The sequence below is a fragment of the Saccostrea cucullata genome, unplaced genomic scaffold (genome assembly GCF_032062105.1).
Source record: "Saccostrea cucullata isolate Sc308-1 unplaced genomic scaffold, CSIRO_AGI_Scuc_v1 ctg7147, whole genome shotgun sequence".
Taxonomy (NCBI): Eukaryota; Metazoa; Mollusca; class Bivalvia; order Ostreida; family Ostreidae; genus Saccostrea; species Saccostrea cuccullata.
The window spans coordinates 1,381-24,679 of NW_026927782.1; the positions used below are offsets into that span (position 1 = coordinate 1,381).

The window sequence follows — 23,299 nt, forward strand, 5'->3', positions numbered from 1 at the left end:
TTTTATGTCTGTTTATTCTACATGGGGCAGAAGTGGAATTCTGTATATCCTTTAGAACCGACTCTTGCTGCCTCTTGTTGATGTTTCAAACATAGTTTTATGTGTTTTGATATATGTATATATGTATACCATAAATAATAATTATGCACATTTTTGTACAACAACCCATCATGTATATCTGTATATATGAAACTTTAAAATGCCACCAATATATATATATCAGTATATACATGTATATACTTAATAGAAGAATTGCTCTTCACCATATGTTGTATTTTGTCTAATACTTTATAATGTTTATAAGTAATTATATATGTTATATGTTTATGCCCAATGGGCCTTGATTTGGTAATAAATTCTATTCTATTCTATTCTAAGCACCTACATATGATTTTCATTTATACATTCATGGATATTAAACAGGTAAAAATAGAAATTACATTTGTTTAAGACATCTTAGAATTTTTTTTTCATACAAGAGCGATGTCCGAGTATTTGGTTTCTGCGTGAATTAGTCAAACCAGGTAACGTGACCGTGAGTGTACGGAAGTTTCGCGAAATCAGTGTAAACAAATATCGAACCATCAAATAATCGATCCTATCAATCGAATTTGGTAGATTTTCCAGCGTTGTTGGATACTTAGGTAGCTATGTTGCTGAATTTATATTATGATTACTCCTCATGTGTAATTAATATTTCATTTAAGAATATTTTTTGGAAAATTGATTCAGTCAATCTCTACTTTCATTTTCTAACGTTAGCAATAGTAATCATTACAGTTGTCATAAATAATAAGAAATGTCACCAACATTAATAAGATATTTGAATTCAGAAATAATTTATCTACACATTTCGTATAATATAATGGAGTTTTTACTCTATTTCCATGGTAAAACTGATATTTCCACATGAAAATGTGAAGGTTGTCACTTTTTTCACATGATTGAGTTTCTATGAATTTTAAACAGAAGAACGTGTCAACCTAAGATGGGGAAATTTATGATTATGATAGAAAAAAATTGAAGAGAAAGCTTTTGTAAAAGTCATTTACTAAATTATGTACCATAAATTATGGTACATAAAATACCAATATTTTTTTCTAATTCTGACAAAATTAACTGTATTATTAAATAGCTTGGTTTTTGTATGTTAATTAATCTTATTTACACATATAGAGAGAACAGAACCAAAATGGCATCCAAGTATCCTGGTGGTGGATACCAACAGCCCCCTCCGTACCAGGGGCCTCCCCCTCCCTACCAGTACCCACAGGCAGGGGTAGGTACACTATAGTCAAAGGAATATATGATAGTTATAATCTTGGTGAGACTTTATGTTAAAAAAAATATTGAAAAGGAGTTTCATTTATATGTGTATTAAATGAACGTGTAATGTACAAGAAAGGACTAGTAGTACTTCATGATTGATCAATGGACATTATTAATTAATTTGCATTTAAAAAAAAATGTGTTCACTAGATTTGAAGGCTTTGGAAAGATAGGACAATTCTCAGTTAAGCTTGGACTTTCCGTAAGGCCTGGAATTCTCGTCGTTACTTAATTAGCTTCTGAAATTTACACAGCTTTCATACACTGTTGAAAATACATGTGATAGACATTCTGGCGAATGTCAACAAGTGTACCGAATAACCAATAACATTGTCCCATCTGGCAAAGAGGTGGAGTTTAAGTCGTCTCATCGTTGTCAAAAACAATTTTCTGAACAACAGTTCCTGATTTTATTAATTTCTTAGCCAATGAGAATCTGTTCCCCATTTGACAGACGCTAATTACGTAGTGCCGAGAATGCCATGCCTCACTGAAAGTCCAAGCTTAACTGAGAATTGTACAATGTTTTGTTTTTGTTTTAAGCCTTCTGTTATAATACAACAATATGGTCAATACCCCCCTCCTCCAAATGTGAGTAAACATTGGTTTGCCATGTTTAAATTCCTCTTCACTGTGTTCAGTTTTATGATCCTTCACTGAAAACATACTAACATGTACATAAATACTTGATAATTGTTTTAAATTGGGTTTTCAGTTTTTTTTAGCTCACCTGAGCTGAAGGCTCAAGTGAGCTTTTCTGATCACATTTTGTCTTGTCCGTCTGTCTAGCTGGCCATCTGTCTGTCTAGCTGTCTGTCCGTCTGTAAACTTTTCACATTTTCGACTTCTTCTCAAGAACCACAGGGCCAATTTTAACCAAGCTTGGTACAAAGTATCCTTGGGGGACGGGAGTTTAAATTGTTAAACTGGAGGGCCAAGTCCCATCACAAGGGAAGATAATCAAGAAAAGACAAAAATAGGATGGGGTCATTAAAAAATCTTCTTAAGAACCACTGGGCCAGAAAAACTGAAACAAATGTGGAAGCATCCTGAGGTAGTGTAGATCCTAAATTGTTAAAATCCTGACCCTCAGGGGTAGGACGGGGCCACAATGTGGAATCTAAATTTTACGTAGAAATATAATGGAATTTAAAAAAAAAAATTCTTTGGATGAAGAACCACGGGGCCAGAAAAGCTGAATCTTATATGAAAGCATCTTTAGGTAATGTTGATTCTAGATTGTTCTAATCATGACCCCTGGGGGAGGGTGGGGCCACAATATGGAATCCAAGTTTTGCAATGAAAGATGATGGGAAAATAATAAAATAAAAAAGTACAGGAATATATCTCTTGCACATCTATAGGCTAAAGTTAGAAATACATTGATACAGAGTGATGCAATATTCAGTTTAGTAGTTTATATCATACAAACCTTTTTTTACCTTTCAGACAACAGTAATAGTTCAACAACAGCATAGGCCACCCCCTACAAATGTAAGTTTTGAAATTAATTGAAAAAAATTATTCATTTTGCCCAATTTATAACATATTACTAGGGATGTCAACGAGTACCCGGTTAACCGGGTACTCGATCGAACGTCCGAGTATCGAATACTAAAATCAGTACTCGGTTACTCGGATGTATATTTTTGAATATTTCTTAGCTTATTTATTAATGCATTAAACAATCTGTTTTAAAACGTAAAATACTCATTGCACTTGTACATACAGTAATTAGGGTTTCCTACTCCTCTAAATGACCGTTATCGCCTGTGGCAATGTTTATACAGTAATTATCGTGACCAAGCACCTGTAACCTGGCTTTTCTCACCTTTGACTGTCTTCTACCCTTATTTTTGATTAACTTTAATTATTTGTTTTCAATGAACATCGTTTAAGGTCTATTATGATTTAATAAATTTGACAATCTTGTTAATTCTGCGAGAAGTCTTTTAAAAATTCTCGGGAAAAGAGACAGATGATTTTGTCCGCGCGATTGTTGATATGGTTGTGTTTGATTACCTGCCAATACAAATGGTTGAAGCCAAAGGCTTAAAAAAACTTATGTCCATCATTGCACCAAACTACAAAATACCATCCCATAATACTAGAAAATGTTCGAAAAGTGTACTAAAACCGTAAATCCGCTCTGTTAGGCGAACTTGATCAAGTTCAAGTTAAACTGTACGACTGATACCTGGACGTCAAACGCAACAAAGAGTTACATTACAATATACGGAGCAGATTAATTTTTGAAACAAAAAATCTGTGAACTACTTATGATTTTATTTCTTGTGTTTATCTGATGAATAAATTGAACATAAACGATGCTATATTAAATTTCATCGGGCACGAAGTGCTCATCGTTGTTACAACAGAAAAACCTCCTTTCAAAGCATGTGGTTTTATTTCTACAAGAGTTTACAATGTTTACTTGTTCATATTCATTTACACTTTTACCGAGTACCCGGGTACTCGATCGGAAAAACATCCGAGTAACCGAGTATTAAAAATTGACCGATTTGACATCCCTACATATTACATATCATTCTTTGCAGTAACTGAGTAAGGCAATTAAGTCTATGCATTCTGCTAGTATTTACAAATTTTTAAAATTGGGGTATAGTTTTGTATTTATGACATGTTTATCAATCAACATTTACCAGATAGAATAAAAACTCTTCTACTTTTTTTACTGGGTTTAAGGTGTGGGTTAAGTTATTCCATGCAGTGTTCTATTTCTCTCTCATCTCTTTATTTAAAAAAAACTTTTCCATCACTTTTAATACAGTGGTATATCCCCTTCTTGATTGGAAACCAGTTGTGTCTATGAAACATTTAGCCCATATTTATAAAAGTCCAGTTATATTGCTTCTCATGCTTATAGTACAGAGTACTGTATCTCAGTTATCATATTTATGTTATTTATTATAGCATGGTCTGCTTGGATCCCTGTCAAAAGATCTGAACAGGCTTGGTGGATTTATTCAGAAAGAACTAGATTCTGCAGGAAACATGATCAGAACTGAATATCACCAACACAATTACGGACCTGTTCTTGTAAGATAAATCTCATTTTTATGGCTCAGCTAGTGTTAATGGCTCATGTGAGCTCTTCTGGTATGATCAAATAAAGTGTTCAATGCATAATTCTGTCACTTATTTGGACTTTTTCAAATATATGGTCAAACCTCATTATCTCGAACTCTTAGGGACCTAAAATGAACTTCGAGATAATCAAAGATTTAAAAAATATTAAGGGTAAAATACTAAGGATTCAGTAGTTGGGACTTAAAAATTACTTTGACATAACCAAGGTATTCAATTCAAGATATAGGTATAATGTATTAGAGATACCTAAGTTCACTTGTATAATTTATATTTAATTGAAGTTTCCTGAATTCATAAAGTTTTGCCACATCTTTGTAGGAGAACTTTGTGACTGGTAACCAGGTACAGCTAGTGTCTAAGTCCAGTGGACGGGCCCTACAGATCGTCCAGTCTTCATCTGGTCAGCTGGTGGTTGACGGGATGGGAGTTATTGGACCAGAGGTTTATAATGGTAGGTGGCTAGGTGTTTGTATTATCAGTAGGTATGCCAGGAGATATGTCTATAGTAGATAAATTTTCAAAAAATATATATATCAGAAGTGTTTACAAATTTCATATCATTACTTTTCCTGCGGTATATTTTTAATATATATGCATTCAAATGATTTGATCCAAAGGGAAAAAGAGGTTTGTTTTTGTTTTTGAATATTATATTGCATTTTGTCTGTTTTATAGCTGTCTGGACTGTGGTTAATGAGGGAAGCAATCAAGTTCGCCTCCACAACAACTTCAACTACCTGGCCATAGTTAATGGGCACACGGTTGTTATGCATGTGGTGAGTATTATCTAAAAAGGTGCATTCTCTAAATGAATATCACTTAGGCAGATGACAGCAGAACTGAACTGTGTACCACAAAGTAATTGTTTTAATTCATATAAGTCTTTTTTTCTAGATTGCTATTAAACTACAGGTTCATAAGGGACCTGATGTATTTTCATATGAAAACATCTTCTTTTTTTTTCAAAAAGAAAATTCACCCACATCTCAATGTTTGTTGTAAAATTGTTGGACCGAGGTACTGATAAAATACTCAAAAACTGAACTTCCACAAATGCAATGAAACAGATAAATATATTGTTTGATATAAAGAGTATATTTGAATATTGATTTCATATCCTCTTTTAGCCTCAGGGCAGCCATCTTGGGATCGAGACAAAGTTCTTGTTAGTGCTAAAGGGACAGAACTTTGTGTGTTTGGAGTCTTGTAAGGAGAGGGGTAAATGTGTGGGGATACTGGGAGATGGCTCACTGAAGCCTGCAGCTGCCTGCTCTGCCAATGATGAGCATGCCAAATTTGGAGTCTACCTTGCTGTAAGATAAATATGCATGTATCTTTTTAAGGAATCACTGTCTAGTTTTGAGGGTATGCCAGGGCATCAACAATAGTGGGAAACATGGGATAATTTGCATAACGGGCGAAGCCCGTTATGCTAAAATTATCCCATGTTTCCCACTATTGTTGATGTCCCTGGCATACTCTCAAAACTAGACAGTGATTCCTTATATTTCCATTTTTACTTGAAATATCCATCTTAAAATAAATCGAAATACTGTCCAATTGAGTAGATTTGAAATGCACAAGGCCCCATGACGTCAAATTTGACTATAAAAAATAGTCCCAAAAAACACGAAACAAATTTATTGATTATTTAGTTACCGTAGTCAAATAGCAACATTTATAAAATAAACAACAAAAGAATTTTAAATTATGATCAAAGAAATCTTGTTAACTTTAATTATATATGTGACCTAGATTTAGGTTGTCGGAAGCACGAACATATATAGGCACTATGTCACTTCTCCGCCGCCATATTGAATGCAATGTTGCAGTTGATGAAACGGGAGTTGGTCTGCATGGTCAGGAAACCGATTTGTATGGATGTTAAAATAACAGAAGTTGAGTTGCTTAAGAAGTCGGATGGTAATGACTGAAGGACGCCGATGTCTGTATCAGATGATGGAGTACGTGCAGATCCATGTGGCAATGTCAATTTTTCCACGTGGCTGTTTAACCATGTTTACGGAAGTGGAGTTCTGGGTCTCGCGAGGCCTCGGTGATAGTGGACAGCGTTGCGCTAGTGACTTGCTTTCGAGCCGAAAATACATTATTTATTTTGTTTGTTAAAAAGATATATCATATCAAATTACTTAGTAAACAATTAAACAAAACATCTATTTTTCTTTCGTATATTTATACGCCAGTGATATACATGCAGGTTGACACCTGACCTTTCAGTAATAGAGAAATATACATACCACAGGGTATTACCATGAAATTAACAAGAATCGCTTTTGTAGTGTTTATCATAGAGAAAACAATTGGAAATGGAAATATTACACAGTTAACTGCTGATTTTTTTTTTCAAATGAAGATTTACTTGCTCTAGCTTGCAATGTGAAGAAAAGATTTGACTTCTTGTCTTGATTAAACATGATTGGTTTTTCTTCTATACATATGGAAACTATGAAATGTTAAACTGAGATTTGTTTATACCACCAGTTGGTTTAACCATAACCCATCCTTTTATTTTTAGAGCACTCCATTCTCTAAATATCCAAAACAGAAATAAACAGAGCAGCCACAGAGTTCTAGGCATTTTACTGAGGCATGTGTGATTTCTTCTTTTAGTTTAATCATTCCGTGAAGAAATTGATCTGGACATTATCAAAAAACATTTATTAAAAGATATTCCGTGTATATTTACAAAACCATTAATTATTATACTTTTTGAGTGCAGTACGTGATTAACATAAAAAAGATTATTGATAGCATATTGTGAATGTCTAAGGTCATAACTAGGAATTAAAAAAAGAATGCTAATTTGTTAGATATACTTGTTGTGTATAGTATTTATTTTGACACTTGTACTTGCATATTAACTTTTTGATTCACTTGTTATACACCTTTTCTGTATTTCTTACTCTTTCCTGTCCTTCATAGTACTGTTGATAGATTTCACATCTTTGACTTTGTGTGTTGAATATTTGACACTCTATATGTCATCATTTTTTTTTTATTTATTTAATTGTTATTATTAATAAAAAGGCCATGATTTTTACTTTAAATTGTACATTTAGTTTTTGAAATAAAAATTGTTTGAATTAAAATCAATATGCTCATCATATGATTTTAATAGCTGCAGATATGTAGTTGTACCATAGTTAGGTGTGATTTCTTTTGTTAAAAGTGTGGGTTTTCTGTACATAACCCACACTTTTCTATAACTCCGCCCATCGAGTCGGGACAAAAGAACTATTTATAAAACGATCATGCACGGTTTTTAAATGAAACAATCATACCAAACTTAGGAGAGTAAAAAGGGGTAAAAATTTCAATTGTATACAGCATTTTGTAATGAATAACAGTTAAAAACGGCCAATAATACTTTAACTTTAGTTAAAAGTGAAGAAAAAAAAAACTTCAGAAATCGCTTGATTTTTAAAAAAAAAATTAAATAGTGTAATGACCAGCTTAGTAGATTTCAATATATCGTTCCTTTGATAACCAACAAAGGAAACACGGTACATACTTGACGTAAAAACAAGTGTACACTACTGTACATAAATAACCTTTTCGATCTAGCCGATCAAATATCTAATTTTCATTAAATTAAAACATAACAAACATTTCAATCAACGTACCACTGTGCACGGCAAAGTTTGTATCAGGTTTACAAAAATTTAAGTTAAACCAAGTTCATATTAAATTTAAATTACTAGTATGTAATTTTGACGATTGAAATTTACGAAAAAAAAATCATATCAAATTAACATATATCATTGAAACCAAACTCGTTATTTTTTCAATTACATAAATCAAACTTTTTAAACGGGCTTAGATGTTTAATTTTACTGTCGCTTGCGTGGCCCAGTGGTTTAAGCACCTGCCCTAGAGTCAACATATAAGAAGTTGAATCCCACTGTGGGACGTGGAGACCTATAAAGTATAAATAGAGGTCCCGTGTCGCAGGAGGTGTAGACAGGAAGATCCCTCACTGTTCAATGACCCTGAGGACAAAATTTGTAGCAAAATTTGAAAAGTATATTGTATACAAATCACTTACCCTATATTCGATGGACGTGGTCAGAAGGACACGAAGGAGCGTAAAATCATATAAAATCCAAATGCATATTTGAAACCAAACACTTAATGTTTCAATCACGCGAACCAGTCCGACCGATTCCTAAGCTGACTTACATATGAAAGATTTTTGAAAACTATGGTACAAGTCATTTACCCCATATCACACTGTTGATTATGTGTAGATACCCGATGGACGTGGTCATAATGACAGCTCGGGAGCTACGCTCCCTCGTGTCATTATGACCACACCCATCGGGTATCTACACATAACCAACAGTATGATATGGGGTAACTACTACTTAACTTGTCTGATAAAAAAATATATGTACATCTGTCCCTTTATTCAGACCAATGAAATTCAGATCTGCAACAAGATGAAAAATTTATTGTTTCTTTAAAAAGGAAATTAATTATTAATCATTTACATTACGGTTAAATATTTACATCATATGCTGGCTCCAATTCAAGATGTACATAATATTTTTTTTTATATATATTGCAATGGGTTTTTTCTCTTGAAAGTTTGAAAATAAATAGAACGTAACATTATAACAAATGGTATTTGTCATATACTATGAGTATGGTCTGTTCCTGCCTGTCGGCCATTCCTTCCCTGACATTAGTTCTGTTTTTAACCATTTAAAAAGTAAACAAGAAAGGAAGGTCAGAATGGGGTTACACAGTATGTCTAATTTTAGCTCCACTGGTCAGAGACGGAAAAGCTTAATATGCAAAAACATATAACTTACGTAAGTAGACTTAACTAAGACACATAATTCTATAGTTTTGTTTTTGTAAATCCATCCATAGACTTCTGAAAAAATTCCTTTAAATATTATGTATGGCACGCCAAATTCACAAAAATGAGATAAACCTAGTTTCACAATTGATAAACTAGGTGTATCGACTGTAAACTATAGTTTACAAACCGTAAACTATAGTTAACGATTCGTTAAGTATAGTTAACGATTCGTTAAGTATAGTTTTCGTCTGTAAAACTTTATTTAACGGTCGTTAACTATAGTTTACGAATGCTAAACTAAGTTTATCTGTCTGAATAAAGCGTTAACAATAGATTTTGTTGATAAACATAGATTCACGTTTGTAAACTATAGTTTACAATCGTAAACTATAGTTAAGAGTTGTTAATCATAGTTTCACAAATCGTGAAACTATATTTATCAGATCGTTAACTATAGTTAACGGTTTGTAAACTATAGTTTACAAATCGTGAAACTGTATTTATCAGATAATCTATGTTTTGCGATCGCAAATGATTGTTTTCAATGTTAAGTATAGTTTACGGTTGTGAAACATAGATTATCGCGTTAACTATGGTTTACAGGTGTAAAATATAGATTAACGTTGTTAACTATAGTTTACAGTCCGTAAACTATAGTTTACAACCGATAAACCTAGTTTATCGACTATGAAACTATGTTTTGCTCATTTTTGTGGATTTGGCGTGCCATAATTATGCACTACGATTTTGACCAACAATTGAACTTGACTCTGAAATGATGACTTGAAATGAGACTGTTGATATTGTTGTTTCATCAACTTGCTTTTCAGTAACTCGATATCGGTAATTCATTAGACGAAAGGAATATTTTTTAAAAAATCAGTCAAGATGAATTATTGCAATAATCCGTAATTAAACACCGTTAAAGATGTTAATTATTATAAGATACCTTTAATTGAATTGCTGAGCGCATCAAATGAATTGATGATACATAAGGTATCAATTCTGACGTGAAACAACTGTGATAATTTAACAACCATACATTGCAAATATAAGTTCATAATTCTAGTTCTGAGACCTTTGTAAACGGTTTGTATATCAAAAACAAAAGAAAGAGGGCTTACAAGGCGTAGACAATCCCCCATTTTGAGATAATGTCTCTCAATTTTCAAAAAAAGTTATATTTTTCTAAAATCATGTTCTCAGTAATGTCATCTTCAAAACTCTTTATTTTATTTTACTGGACGACTTTTCATTTGGCAATCTTTTTTTTTTTTTCAAAGTTGACAGCTGAGCATAATTAGTGGAAAAGGGGTTAACTAGAGCCATAGAAAATGATTTTTGAATATGAATGGGTTGATTAAGTCTCCAATCTTCGTTAACGCTTAAATGATGGAAACATAGACAAGAAATCTATTTCATTTGTCTAAAAAAAAATGGAATCTGAACCCTTCCTGTATGAAAATTGAACATTTCTGAAAAAAATGTACGCTTCAACAAATTACACTGGCAGACTGTGATAACGCATATACTTCGTACCGTCGTGGTTAGCGCTTTTGATCTTGCGCCAACCCTCTCTGTGTTATGGAGAGAGTTCGAATCATACGTGAAGCTTTTTTTTCATATATCTTATAAACATGAGTAAAAAATAAATTATTAATAAGATATTTAAACAATAAAATACAGAATTAAATCTGTAAAAGATGATATTAAGGAGGCTAGGGGTTCAACTTATTATTTTTTATTAACCACCAGATATAACTTAAATTTTGGGATATGATATTTTAGAATGTCAACTATCATTTAGCAAAGAAAAATTTCATAAATTTTAGCTTTAAAATTTGATAATTTTATTGTATCTTTATTATATGGAGCTCTTCTTCTAATGGAGATCAAAATAGTCTAAAAATGGCCACGACCACCCAGCCTCTTTAAGGATATCCGATCCTTAGCCAGGAAGGATAACTCCAAAAATTCATATTTAATTTGAAATGCACCAAAATGAAGTTAGAAAATGAAATTTTTTCATGCAACAATTTTCATTTTATTCATCATTATAGGATTCAAGGTCTGTGGAAGTCTTAGAAAAGGTCTTATAAAAGTTGACATTTTGTACCCTATAACAGGAGAAAAAATTAATACAGTTTTACAGAAACAAGACTTTCTTGAATCCAGCCTTAGATACCAATGCTTATTAGCATGATATGAAATGAGTAGTGATTTGTGGTGTCTTGCAATGATAGCAAAAGCCTTTTACACTATGTATTATAGAATACATGACGGAAATAGAAGACAAAAAATACGAAATAAGTATAAAAATCATGACAATTTCTCTGAATGCCTGGATACCTATCGTTTTTTAACCCAAAATATATTTGTTGATCAATTTGCAATTAGAAAATGCATTGCTGATATTCCAAGTCCCTTTTTCTGCAAAAATATTGGAGATTTGACAATTTTCCCTACATAATATGATTAACTGTAATCTTTAACTTAAAAAAAATACCATGGATAAATTTACATAATTTTGTGGATTCAGAAATACTTTTATGAGTATTTTTGATTACTTAACAGCTAATTTCATACACCTGAGGATCGGACTACCTTAACCATATAGTTTTGAAAAATATACCTTCATGAACTTTTAGAATTGAGAAATGTCTTTTCTCAGAGCGGGGGATTGTCCTCGCCTTGTACGCCTCCATTCTTTCCGATTTTTGCTTGCGGTCTCGTATGGAATACGCATGCTCGGCTTTACGGTCGGGCATTCTGGAAAAACTTCACGGTCTGGCCGTCTTTGAAAAGGACCATAGATAGACTGTATGAAAACAATTTCGTTGTCATTAAATAACAATGGCCTTTTTCTGTTTGATTCTGAAATTTGTTGTGTGTGTGTGTACTCTCAAAAGTAAACTACAAAAAATAAGGTCATACATCTACTTGCAAGTTATACCACCTTCCTGGACAATGCCGTCATCCTCATAAAAAATCTTTTTTTTTTCTTTTCGAAGTTTTTTGGCTGGACACAATAAGGGATTGACAGAATGCAGTTCCACACTAATAAAATTTTTAATTATATAAAATACACTTCACAAAAAATTATAACTCTAATTTCCAGACCCCAGAATCATTAAACATTAAAAAATTCAGTAAAATAAATTAGTTGATCATGCACGAACCTTTCTTTCTGTGTTTAAAAATTGCTACGGCGCTAGATCACTTATCTTTTTAAAAAGATAAACTTGTATTTACTATGTTACTATACCAAAGATTTTGTATCGCAAATCGCATCAAATAAAGGTAACATCAAAGAAGACATTTTGTGATAAAAATTTAATTCCATGTTAGGATCGAATTCTCATTTAAATAATATCTGTGCAAGATATTTTATCATTTCTTGCTGAATGTTGAACATCAAAATGGATGCATGAACTGCGGTGACCTTGACACAATTTGCCTCTGATGCTTTTAACCAAATATATTTGAGGTTGCTGCACTGTGCTGACCAGCACTGGCTGCGCATTGACTTGTTGCATGATAATCACCAACACAGGAAGCGTACGCCATCACGTGAGGGATGTAGTTCTGCTCGCGCACTCCATGAAGGAGATGCGCCATTGGTCCTCTAGCAAATATGGCGACGTCTTCACCGCCATGCGTTTCCATTGACAGTGGAACTGCTGACTGGTACACGTAGTGTTTACTAGCTTGAATGAGGATAAACTAAGAATGATAATGATGCAAATACTATCGCTCCAAACGGTGAGGAGGCAAAATAAATTGAAATAATGAGATGATTCCCTGACTTTAAAACATTTACAAGCCCCACATGAAAATGTGGCAACTTTTGTAGATTTCTTATTGTTACAATATGATGTGGAACCTACTTGTATCAACATGTCTTAAGTCTGGGCGATGGGAGTGCCATCCTGGGCCGTTTCCATACAGCAGGGTAGTGTAAGGGTTATGATCACGGGCCAGTGAAATGTAACCGGGTCTGGAAGACATCAAATCTGAAAAGTCAACATTGAAGGAAATCATTATGAAAAGTAAGGGGTATTTTCATCTGCAAGGTACTATACTCGAAAGGAACACAACAATTAAAATTAACAGTCATAAAAATAACATCTACCTACTGGCCTATATCCATATAAGACATAGACTTATTATGAGAGATTAAAAGACAAATAATCATCGAAAAAGGTTCATGAAAAGAAAAAGAAACAGCTTGTAGACACTGATTAATTTAGCATCAATAATTTACCGAATATTCCATTTCCTCGAACTGGATATCCAGAGATTACAAACGTGTGAGAATGATCGGCAGTTACAACAATAAGTGTGTCTTTTTCACTTGTTATGGTGTTGGCCTTTTCAACTGCTTGGTCCAAAGCTACCACGTCATAGAGAGATCTTACAGGTTCACTACCGTGATGAGCGAGATCAATTTTTCCGCCTAAATGGTACAGAGTTGAATTTACTTACTGGTATATATATGTAGTGTAACGTTAACATTTCGAAGAGACTGGAGAATCGGTGCTAAGTAAAAGCGCATCATAACCTTCTACGAGTAGGAAATACCCCTTTGGGTTCTTGGATAGGATTTGAATGGCTTTTTCCGTCATGTCTTTGATGTGGGGTTCCCCGGCTTTTTCATAATGAGGATCAGTGCGATCAATTTCGAAGTTCATGTGGCTTGACTCAAATAAACCTGTCAGTTAAATGCATACCTATTTTACTATGTTTGTATACTTTTTTAAAATTACAGATACAATACTGTAAAACATGTTATGAAATTAAAATAATATATTCAAAGACTACCCAAAAGAAAATCTGTATTTGCAGGATCCACCGAGTTGAAGTCAGTCTCGTTCCAGACATATCTGTATAATTTGTGTCTCCGTTTCTTGTCATCCATCCAGTCCTATAACACCGACAAATGGCCTCATAATCAAAATGACAAGGTATCGAGCATGAGCTTTGGTTATGGAATATTATCTTTCAAAAGACACATACCTGAATTAGATTTTTCCCGTCTTTTCTTCCATGAGCTGTGTTCGAGCCTCGTTCTGGATCTGTTGCATCCGCTGGAAGAAAGAATCTTCTTCCGCCTCCCATAATAACCTGTTATAAACAAAGAATGACCATGATCACAAACCTAGACATCTGCACTATTCTTTTTGTAATCATGGTGTAACTTTACTAAATACTTGAGAGTTGAAACACTCGCTTTTAAAGCAAATATATAAGATTCAGTATAATTTGTTCTACTTGTTGAAGTATTTTTAATACAGGAAATAAGAAATTCTCTGCTTAATTTTGTTTCTATACTTGGATGTCTGGATTATCCTCCACTAATTGACGAGCGATGTCTTTACACCCTCCTGTCACATGCGTCATTTCTGCGTCACCTTCCCAGTTCCTGTCAGCCACGTTGGCATACGTTCCCGCTGGGGTGGCATGGGTTACTCTGGTAGTTGTTACAACGCCAACAGACTTGCCTTTCGAAAAGAAGGTATGATTTTTTGTTTCCAAGAAGACTACATGTATGTATAGATAGTGTCTTAAAACCTTTTTAACTCTTATTGATATCATTCGTCGCTATCTGAGTAGCATATACATATCTTATTGAACAAGATCATCACAGCAGGACAAAGATACATGTATAACAATGCATAAAATAATTTTGTTACAAAACCTTTCATAATGATTTAGTCCTCAGATACAGTACATTGTATGTCAAAGACATGGTTGTAAAAAATGAAACAAAAATAAACATGAATAATTAGCATGACAGTAATTGACTAATTATGTTCCCCAAACGAAGTTGGGGAACATATTGTTTTTACTCTGTTTCTTATTATGTTCCCCAAACGAAGTTGGGGAACATATTGTTTTTACTCTGTTTCTTATTATGTTCCCCAAACGAAGTTGGGGAACATATTGTTTTTACTCTGTTTCTTATTATTATTATTTTTCTTCTTCTTCTTCTTCTTCTTCCTGGGTACTTTTTTGTCCGGGAATGATCTCGTAAACTATACATCCGACTAAGGTGAAATGTTTTTAGGGTCAGTAGACATGTTATGTAGATTTGCGGAACGAAGGTCATTTTGCGTGCACGTGCTTGCAAGAGCGTGCACGTGCAACATGTGAAATGACCGATTTAATTGATATAGGCGTAACTTTTAAAATTTTTGATGAAATGCTTTGAAACCTATAATATATGGATATATTAGAAGCATAGACAATATGACATGGTCAAAATAGCAAAATCTCACGCGCATGCACGTGCGCTTTGCTCTGATTGGCTGAAACTAAAGTCTCAATATCTTTCTTGTTTTTTGACGAAATCCTTTGAAATTTTGAAAATTGCCATGCATTATGATATTCTACAACATGATATGTAGCAATTATCATGAAAACACGTGCATGCACGTGCGCTGCAATCTGATTGGCTTAAACTTTAAATAGCTATAACTCCCTTGATTTTCAACCAAACAGGATGGGAATTGGAACATAGATAGATATACTGGACTACTACAAGAAAATATGTTCACCATGCACATGCATACACGTGCATGTACGTGCGCTGCAATCTGATTGGCTGAAACTTTAAACAGCTATAACTCCCTTGGTTTTCAACCAAACGAGGTGAGATTTAGAACATAGATAGATGTAACGGACATCTACAAGAAAATATGGTCACCATGCTCATGTATGCACGTGCGTGCATGTGAAATGAGCAAAATCAAAAAAACACTTGAATGAGCGTATCTTTTTAATACTTTTGGAATAAATACTTTAATATTTAGATATTTAGTATATTAAAATATATAGATTGTGTAGACAAGATGATATGGTCATGACGCACATGCGTTCACATGCGCACGCGTGCAATGCTAAAATTTGAATGAACTTTGTACACTTCTGGGTAAACGTTGTTAAAGTCTCAAATGCATCGAGTTTGTCTTATTTAATGAAGCTTACAGGGAATATGGCACCAAAAGGGAGTTGGGGAGCGTTTGGGGAACATCTGTAGCACTAGTTATGTTCCCAAACGTTACAATTAGCACTAGTTATTATTATTATTATTTTTCTTCTTCTTCCTGGGTACTTTTTTGTCCGGGAATGATCTTGTAAACTGTTCGTCCGAGGTAGGTAAAACCTTTTTAGGGTAAGTAGACATGTTATGCAGATTTGCGGAATCAAGGTCATTTTGCGCGCACGTGCTTGCAAGAGCGCGCACGTGCAACACTTGAAATAACCAATATAATAGATATAGTCGGAACTTTTCTATTTTTTGATAAAATGCTTTGAAACTCATAATGTAAGGATACATTAGTAGTATAGACAAGATGGCATGGTCAAAATAGCAAGATCTCACGCGCATGCACGTGCGCTTTGCTCTGATTGGCTGAAACTAAAGTCTCAATATCTTTCTTGTTTCATGTCATAATCTTTTGAAATTTTGAACATGGTCCTACATTATGAAGATGTAGAGCATGATATATTAAAATTTTAATAAAAGCATGCGCATGCGCGCGTGCTGTAATCTGATTGGCTAAAACTTTAAATGGCTATATCTCCTTTGTTTTTTGACGAAATGCGTTGAAATTTAAAACATAGTCATGCATTACGATATCCTAAAATATGATATAGAAAATATTCATGAAATCACGCGCATTCACGTGTGCTGCAATCTGATTGGCTGAAACTTCAAATGGCTATAACTCTCTTGTTTTTCAACCAAACAGGATGGGATTTAGAACTTGGATAAATATAAGGGACTCCTACAAGAAGGTGTAGTCATTATGCACGTGCTTGCACGTGCGTGCACGTGAAATGAGTAAAATAAAAAATACACTCGAATGAGTGCATTTTTTAATACTTTTGGATTAAATGCTTTGATATTATTAAAATTTTAGATAGTGTAGACAAGATAAGATGGTCGTTACGCACATGAACACGCGTGCAATGCCTATTTTTTAAATATATTTTGTATTTTCCTTGGAAGACCTTGATTAAGTCTAAATTCCATAAAGTATTTCTTATTTAATAGAGATAACAGGGAATATGGCACCAAAAGGGAGTTGGGGGAGCGTTTGGGGAACATCTGTAACGGTCCCCGTTACAATTAGCACTAGTTATTATTATTATTATTATTATTATTTTTCTTCTTCTTCTTCCTGGAACTTTTTTGTCCGGGAATGATCTTGTAAACTGTTCGTCCGATGTAGGTAAAACCCTTTTAGGGTTAGTAGACATGTTATGTAGATTTGCGGAATCAAGGTCATTTTGCGCGCACGTGCTTGCAAGAGCGTGCACGTGCAACACGTGAAATGACCAATAAAATAGATATAGCCACAACTGTTCTATTTTTAGATGAAATGCTTTGAAACTCATAATGTAAGAATACATTAGTAGTATAGACAAGATGGCATGGTCAAAATAGCAAGATCTCACGCGCATGCACGTGCGCTTCGCTCTGATTGGCTGAAACTAAAGTCTCAATATCTTTCTTGTTTCTAGTCATAATCTTTTGAAATTTTGAACATAGTCCTACATTATGAAGATCTACAGCATGATATATAAAATTTTTCATGAAAGCGCGATTGCTGCAATCTGATTGGCTGAAACTTTAAATGGCTATATCTCCTTTGTTTTTTGACGAAATGCTTTGAAATTTAAAACATAGTCATGCATTAGGATATCCTAAAATATGATATAGAAAAAAATTCATGAAATCACGCGCATGCACGTGTGCTGCAATCTGATTGGCTGAAACTTTATATGGCTATATCTCCTTTGTTTTTTGACGAAATGTTTGGAATTTTAAAATATAATCATTCATTTAGATATCCTTCAATACGATAAAGATAAAAAATTATGAAATCACGCGCATGCATGTGTACTGCAATCTGATTGGCTGAAACTTCAAATGGCTATAACTCCTTTGTTTTTCAACCAAACAGGATGGGATTTAGAACATAGATAAATATAAGGGACTCCTACAAGAAGGTGTAGTCATTTTGTACGTGCGTGCACGTGCATAAAGTAAAATTAAAAATACACTCGAATGATCGAATTTTTTTAATACTTTTGGATTAAATGCTTTTATCTTAAGTATATTAAAATTTTAGATAGTGTAGACAAGATAATATGGTCGTTACGCACATGAACACGCGTGCAATGCCTATTTTTAAATATATTTTGTATTTTTCTATGAAGACCTTGGTTAAGTCTAAATTCCATTCAGTATTTCTTATTTGATAGAGATTACAGGGAATATGGCACCAAAAGGGAGTTGGGGAGCTTTTGGGGAACATCTGTAACGGTCCCCGTTACAATTAGCACTAGTTATTATTATTTTTCTTCTTCTTCCTGGAACTTTTTTGTCCGGGAATGATCTTGTAAACTGTTCGTCCGATGTAGGTAAAACCTTTTTAGGGTTAGTAGACATGTTATGTAGATTTGCGGAATCAAGGTCATTTTGCGCGCACGTGCTTGCAAGAGCGTGCACGTGCAACACGTGAAATGACCAATATAATAGATTTAGCCACAACTGTTCTATTTTTAAATGAAATGCTTTGAAACTCATAATGTGAGGATATATTAGTAGTATAGACATGACGACATGGTGAAAATTGCAAGATCTCACGCGCATGCACGTGCACTTCGCTCTGATTGGCTGCAACTAAAGTCTCAATATCTTTCTTGTTTTTTGACAAAATCCTTTGAAATTTTGAACATAGCCATGCATCAGGATATCCTACAACATGAAATAAAGCAATTATCATGAAAACACGTGCATGCACGTGCGCTGCAATCTGATTGGCTGAAACTTTAAACAGCTATAACTCCCTTGGTTTTCAACCAAACAGGATGGGATTTGGAACATAGATAGATATAATGGACTTCTACAAGTAGGTATGGTCACCATGCACATGCATACACGTGCGTGTACATGTGCTGCAATCTGATTGGCTGAAACTTTAAACAGCTATAACTCCCTTAGTTTTCACCCAAACGGAGTGGAATTTAGAACATAGATAGATGTAATGGACTTCTACAAGAAGGTATGGTCACCATGCTCATGTATGCACGTGCGTGCACGTGAAATGAGAAAAATCAAACATACACTTGAATGAGCGAATTTTTTTTATATAAATTTGGATTAAATACTTTAATATTCAGTATATTAAAAATATAGATTGTGTAGACAAGATGATATGGTCATGACGCATATGCATTCACATGTGCACGCGTGCAATGATAAAGTTTAAATGATTTTTGTACACTTCTTTGTTAATGTTGTTAAAATCTCAGATGCATAGAGGTTGTCTTATTTAATGAAGCTTACAGGGAATATGGCACCAAAAGGGAGTTGGGGAGCGTTTGGGGAACATCTGTAACGGTCCCCGTTACAATTAGCACTAGTTGTAGTAGGTCATTCACCTTGTACAAGTGACCAGTCCAGAATGGACGTAATTTCTGCAGCCTGGGTAGTGTCACAATGTCCTCTGACGATCTGGGCATCAACACCAATGGTTCCCATGTTGGTCTTTACCCCAGAGAGGTAGGCAGTGGCTGTCCCTGCAGAATCTGGAGTTTGGTGATCTTGGTTGTATGTCTACAGAAAAAAAACACTCTTAAAATAGCATGCTGAAAGAACTATATGCGGTATATTGCATATCTTTGCCCCCACGAAAGTGAAATTTTGAAAAATTCTTGAAATGTGCTGAATTCTATAAATTGTATGAGAGATATAAATTAATAACAGAACATATTATAGTTTCAAAGTAGTTTATTGACAGTTTTTTTTATTACGTCATAAACTAGTCCGATTTTATATCATTTCTTAGAAAGAGGAAAAAATGGACAAAATTTCAACAATTTTAGCTTTAAAATTTATAGAGCGCAAGTTTGCTCAGGAAGAATATTTACATATTTCATTGATATTATCATTCTAAACATTATATCAAAATATTGAGCCTGATCAGACCTGCGCTCGGTGACTTTCACTCAAAATATCGACGTAATATATACATTTTTCTGTAGAAATCATAGAAATTTTAACTTTACGTCATTTTGGTGACGTCATTTCAAACATATGACGCCATTGCTTATGCTTTGAGGTCAGCATATACCACCCTGTTTAAGAACATAATTAAAAATTTCCCCGTCAAAGTTTGATTTGGGGGCAAATATTGGTTATAACTGAATAAAGTTCTTAGACAAAAATCGAGCCATATAACAGTATAAATACTAGTACTAGCTTGGGACAAAAATTCTTTATTCATATGCGTTTTGTGACATATATTTGGCCTTATACAACAAATTCGTGATTAACTCAGTTCTACTATGCTAATACATTGTATTTCTGTAGTATTCAGATATCTAACCTTGGAGAGGGCCACGTTGGGGAACCTCTCCCAGGATAACACTGTCTCCTCTCCTGTCTTGTTCTGTAGCTGACCTTTCAGAATACGCCCTCCTGTCACCGTTGACACGCCCATCCCATCACCCAGGAACATGATGACGTTTTTGGCCTCACCAACAATGGGTTGATTCTTTAGGGAATTTTGCAGTGTGTTTTGGGCCTCGTTTCTCCAAAAATATCTTGCTGTTTTATAAGATAATAAATTTAAATGAGATTAACCTCCATCCCACCCCAAATATCATGTTTTACAAACTTTCTTTGATCAAATAAGAGATTATATGAGTTTTCGTTCTTTTTACAGTATAATTTTAACTTACTAGTACTCATTTAAACATCACATTGTAATACATCTATGATAAAATTAAACGACAAGCTATAATATGGCATTGTATGTTATATTTCAAGCTTATCTTGAGAAATATTGTTCAAAATGAAATCGGTACAAGTAGCAAAACTTTAACGAAATATCTAGAGCATATGTTGCACTTTAAAATGTCAAAGGGTTTCTCACTTTCGCCAAGCCCGCTGTATTTGGTCTTGTCAAACAAAGTATGGGCGGCCCGCTTATCCCCTCCCACCACATCCTGTCCAAGAATAAGCAGAACAGCAACTGCCAAAAGGAACATGTCTGCGGCCGAGGACACCGTATTATGCTGTGTGAGAATTACTGTCACCTGAAGATAAGGGCAATGTCTGCGATATTTACGAAATAATAGATAGTAATCTTTTGGTGCTCTTAGGTGCTATATGATGCAATATATCATTGGAAGTGTGAAATAAAACACAAAGCCAGTTCTTTGCTTTTTGCAACTAAAGTGGATACACAGTTTGTTTGCATTGAAAGATTTGGTTTCATGAGATTGAAATTGACAATATATAATTATGTCAGATTAAAACACATTGTTATTAAAATTAATGAAATATGGAGGTAACAAACAGTTATCAAGTTCAAAAGTCCACATGAACTATAAAAAGCGGGAGCTGAGCCACATGCCGACCTCTAAAATCATCAGAGATTGGATCAGATGCCATGGAGGAATAAAAACCTCTTCCAGTCGTCACGCCAGCCACGTGCTCCTTGTCATGATCGGACAAAAGTAAATATCCTTAGACAAATCAGCCCGTAAATAATAGCCTGAAAATTAGTATCAAAAATGTAAATCAGGTTATTATATCATTCTTATTCTGTGAAATCACTAATTTTCGTGGGGTTTAATTTTCGTTGTTTTCGAGGTGTGGAGAGACCCATGAATCTATGAACATCACAAAATGTAAAAGTTGATATGCATTACTACTTAACATTTTCCAACCATGAAATCAAATTCCTTACAAGCCAATATTTTTTTTCCTCAAACCTTGAAAATTTAAATCAACAAAAATATAAAGAGTCATTGAGAGTGATCTCCCATTTGTAATTCTCTAAGCGGTGAAAAAATACCTGTACAATGAAGCGCATTGAAGTGGTAAAATGTTCCGTTTGAATGAAACACTTTGAGCTCCCTTGAAGGTGGGTTTTAGAAAAATCTCAGTGTAAGTCCTTTTTATTAACAATTTAAATTGGAAAAACACTAAGAATTGTAAAAAAAAAAAAAAAAAGGTTTCGACAAAATGTTAAAAGGAAGCCCGGCTTGGTGGGTTCCAAAGGTTGTCATAGCCAAGGGGCGGCAATTGGGATAAGCTCCCATTGTCTAAAAATGTTCCTTATTGCGTGCGCCTCAAAAAGCCTATGACAACCCAAGTCCAGCGTCTAGTCTGCTCGCGTGGCTTTCATCAAGTCCGGCGGAACTGCTACTACTGATAGGAGGAGAAGGGGTGAAGGCGAGTTACCTGGCGCCTGAAAACCAGAGCTTTGGGTAGATGGGGCTCATCAGTCTGGGAGGATAGCTCATCTAAGAGAAGGAAAACTCCGATTCCGAACCTCCACTGCCTTGCGGCAACACTCATCCATAGGAAAGGCTAGATGAAAAAAACACTGACATAAAACCAAATGGGCAGACTGTGCTCAATACCCAGGGAAGCAAAGCAGTCTAGGAAGGAAACTCCAGTATCAAACCACCTTTCCTTGAGGCTACTAGAGGTTTGCGTAGGACCAACAACCCTGCCTATTTAAAACAGCAAGTTACAGAAGCATCAACGACAAGCCAAAACCAACATAACATGGGCCAGATTGGGTCTACTTCAAGGGGAACAATGATGCTGTGCAATGAAAGCCGAAAGAAATAGATTTGCCACTTGGAACATCAGAACAATGTATAAAGCAGGAAGAACAGCATAGGTGGCAAAAGTGATGAAGCACTACAACATTTGTCACCTAGGTATAAGTGAGACAAGGTGGCTACAAACAGGACAGCTGAGGCTAACCACGGGGGAAACACTATTGTATTCAGGACACACCGAGGAGGAAGCCCGCCACATCGAAGATGTAGGCCGTATGCTATCACTGGAGGCAAAACGTGCTCTCATCGGATGGACACCTGTCAACTCCCGGATAATAACAGCCAAGTTTAACACCAAGGAAAGTAAGATAAAGTTGAACGTCAAGCAATGTTATGCTTCCACAAATGATGTGACAAGGCAAAGAAAGACGCCTT

The 23,299-nt window shown here is 34.6% G+C and overlaps 2 protein-coding genes across 3 annotated transcripts; one reads left to right on the forward strand and one right to left on the reverse strand.

The window, feature by feature from the left end:
* Positions 1 to 485: 485 nt before the first annotated feature.
* LOC134275499 (uncharacterized) lies at positions 486 to 7,501 on the forward strand. Of its 2 annotated transcripts, XM_062757781.1 has the most exons (9): positions 486 to 644; positions 1,177 to 1,279; positions 1,873 to 1,920; positions 2,779 to 2,823; positions 4,264 to 4,389; positions 4,759 to 4,891; positions 5,116 to 5,216; positions 5,568 to 5,753; positions 6,977 to 7,501. In XM_062757781.1, the coding sequence occupies exons 2-9, from the start codon at positions 1,193 to 1,195 to the stop codon at positions 7,010 to 7,012; spliced, it is 762 nt and encodes a 253-aa protein (XP_062613765.1). In that variant the 5' UTR covers positions 486 to 644; positions 1,177 to 1,192; the 3' UTR covers positions 7,013 to 7,501. The 2 variants fall into 2 exon arrangements, with proteins under 2 accessions (XP_062613765.1, XP_062613766.1); XM_062757782.1 differs by lacking the exon at positions 1,873 to 1,920.
* Positions 7,502 to 12,656: 5,155 nt separating this feature from the next.
* On the reverse strand, positions 12,657 to 21,381 carry LOC134275501 (alkaline phosphatase-like). Its single transcript, XM_062757783.1, has 10 exons — positions 21,220 to 21,381; positions 20,671 to 20,891; positions 19,724 to 19,898; positions 14,600 to 14,769; positions 14,285 to 14,392; positions 14,090 to 14,192; positions 13,830 to 13,979; positions 13,533 to 13,724; positions 13,156 to 13,281; positions 12,657 to 12,975 (listed from the first exon to the last, which is right to left on the reverse strand). Exons 1-10 carry the CDS (start codon positions 21,332 to 21,334, stop codon positions 12,737 to 12,739), a joined length of 1,599 nt encoding a protein of 532 aa, XP_062613767.1. The 5' UTR covers positions 21,335 to 21,381; the 3' UTR covers positions 12,657 to 12,736.
* Between the last annotated feature and the right edge of the window lie 1,918 nt (positions 21,382 to 23,299).

What these genes read in the sequence shown, in the direction of transcription:
- LOC134275501 (XM_062757783.1), bottom strand. Translation starts at nt 21,334, where the DNA reads ATGTTCCTTTTGGCAGTTGCTGTTCTGCTTATTCTTGGACAGGATGTG. An exon ending in ATACAGCGGGCTTGGCGAAA is followed by an intron (nt 20,892 to 21,219) that starts GTGAGAAACCCT and finishes CTTATAAAACAG; the next exon opens with CAAGATATTTTTGGAGAAAC. An exon ending in CCAACGTGGCCCTCTCCAAG is followed by an intron (nt 19,899 to 20,670) that starts GTTAGATATCTG and finishes TTTTTTCTGTAG; the next exon opens with ACATACAACCAAGATCACCA.
- LOC134275499 (XM_062757781.1), top strand. Translation starts at nt 1,193, where the DNA reads ATGGCATCCAAGTATCCTGGTGGTGGATACCAACAGCCCCCTCCGTAC. An exon ending in ACCAGTACCCACAGGCAGGG is followed by an intron (nt 1,280 to 1,872) that starts GTAGGTACACTA and finishes TTTTGTTTTAAG; the next exon opens with CCTTCTGTTATAATACAACA. An exon ending in ACACGGTTGTTATGCATGTG is followed by an intron (nt 5,217 to 5,567) that starts GTGAGTATTATC and finishes ATCCTCTTTTAG; the next exon opens with CCTCAGGGCAGCCATCTTGG.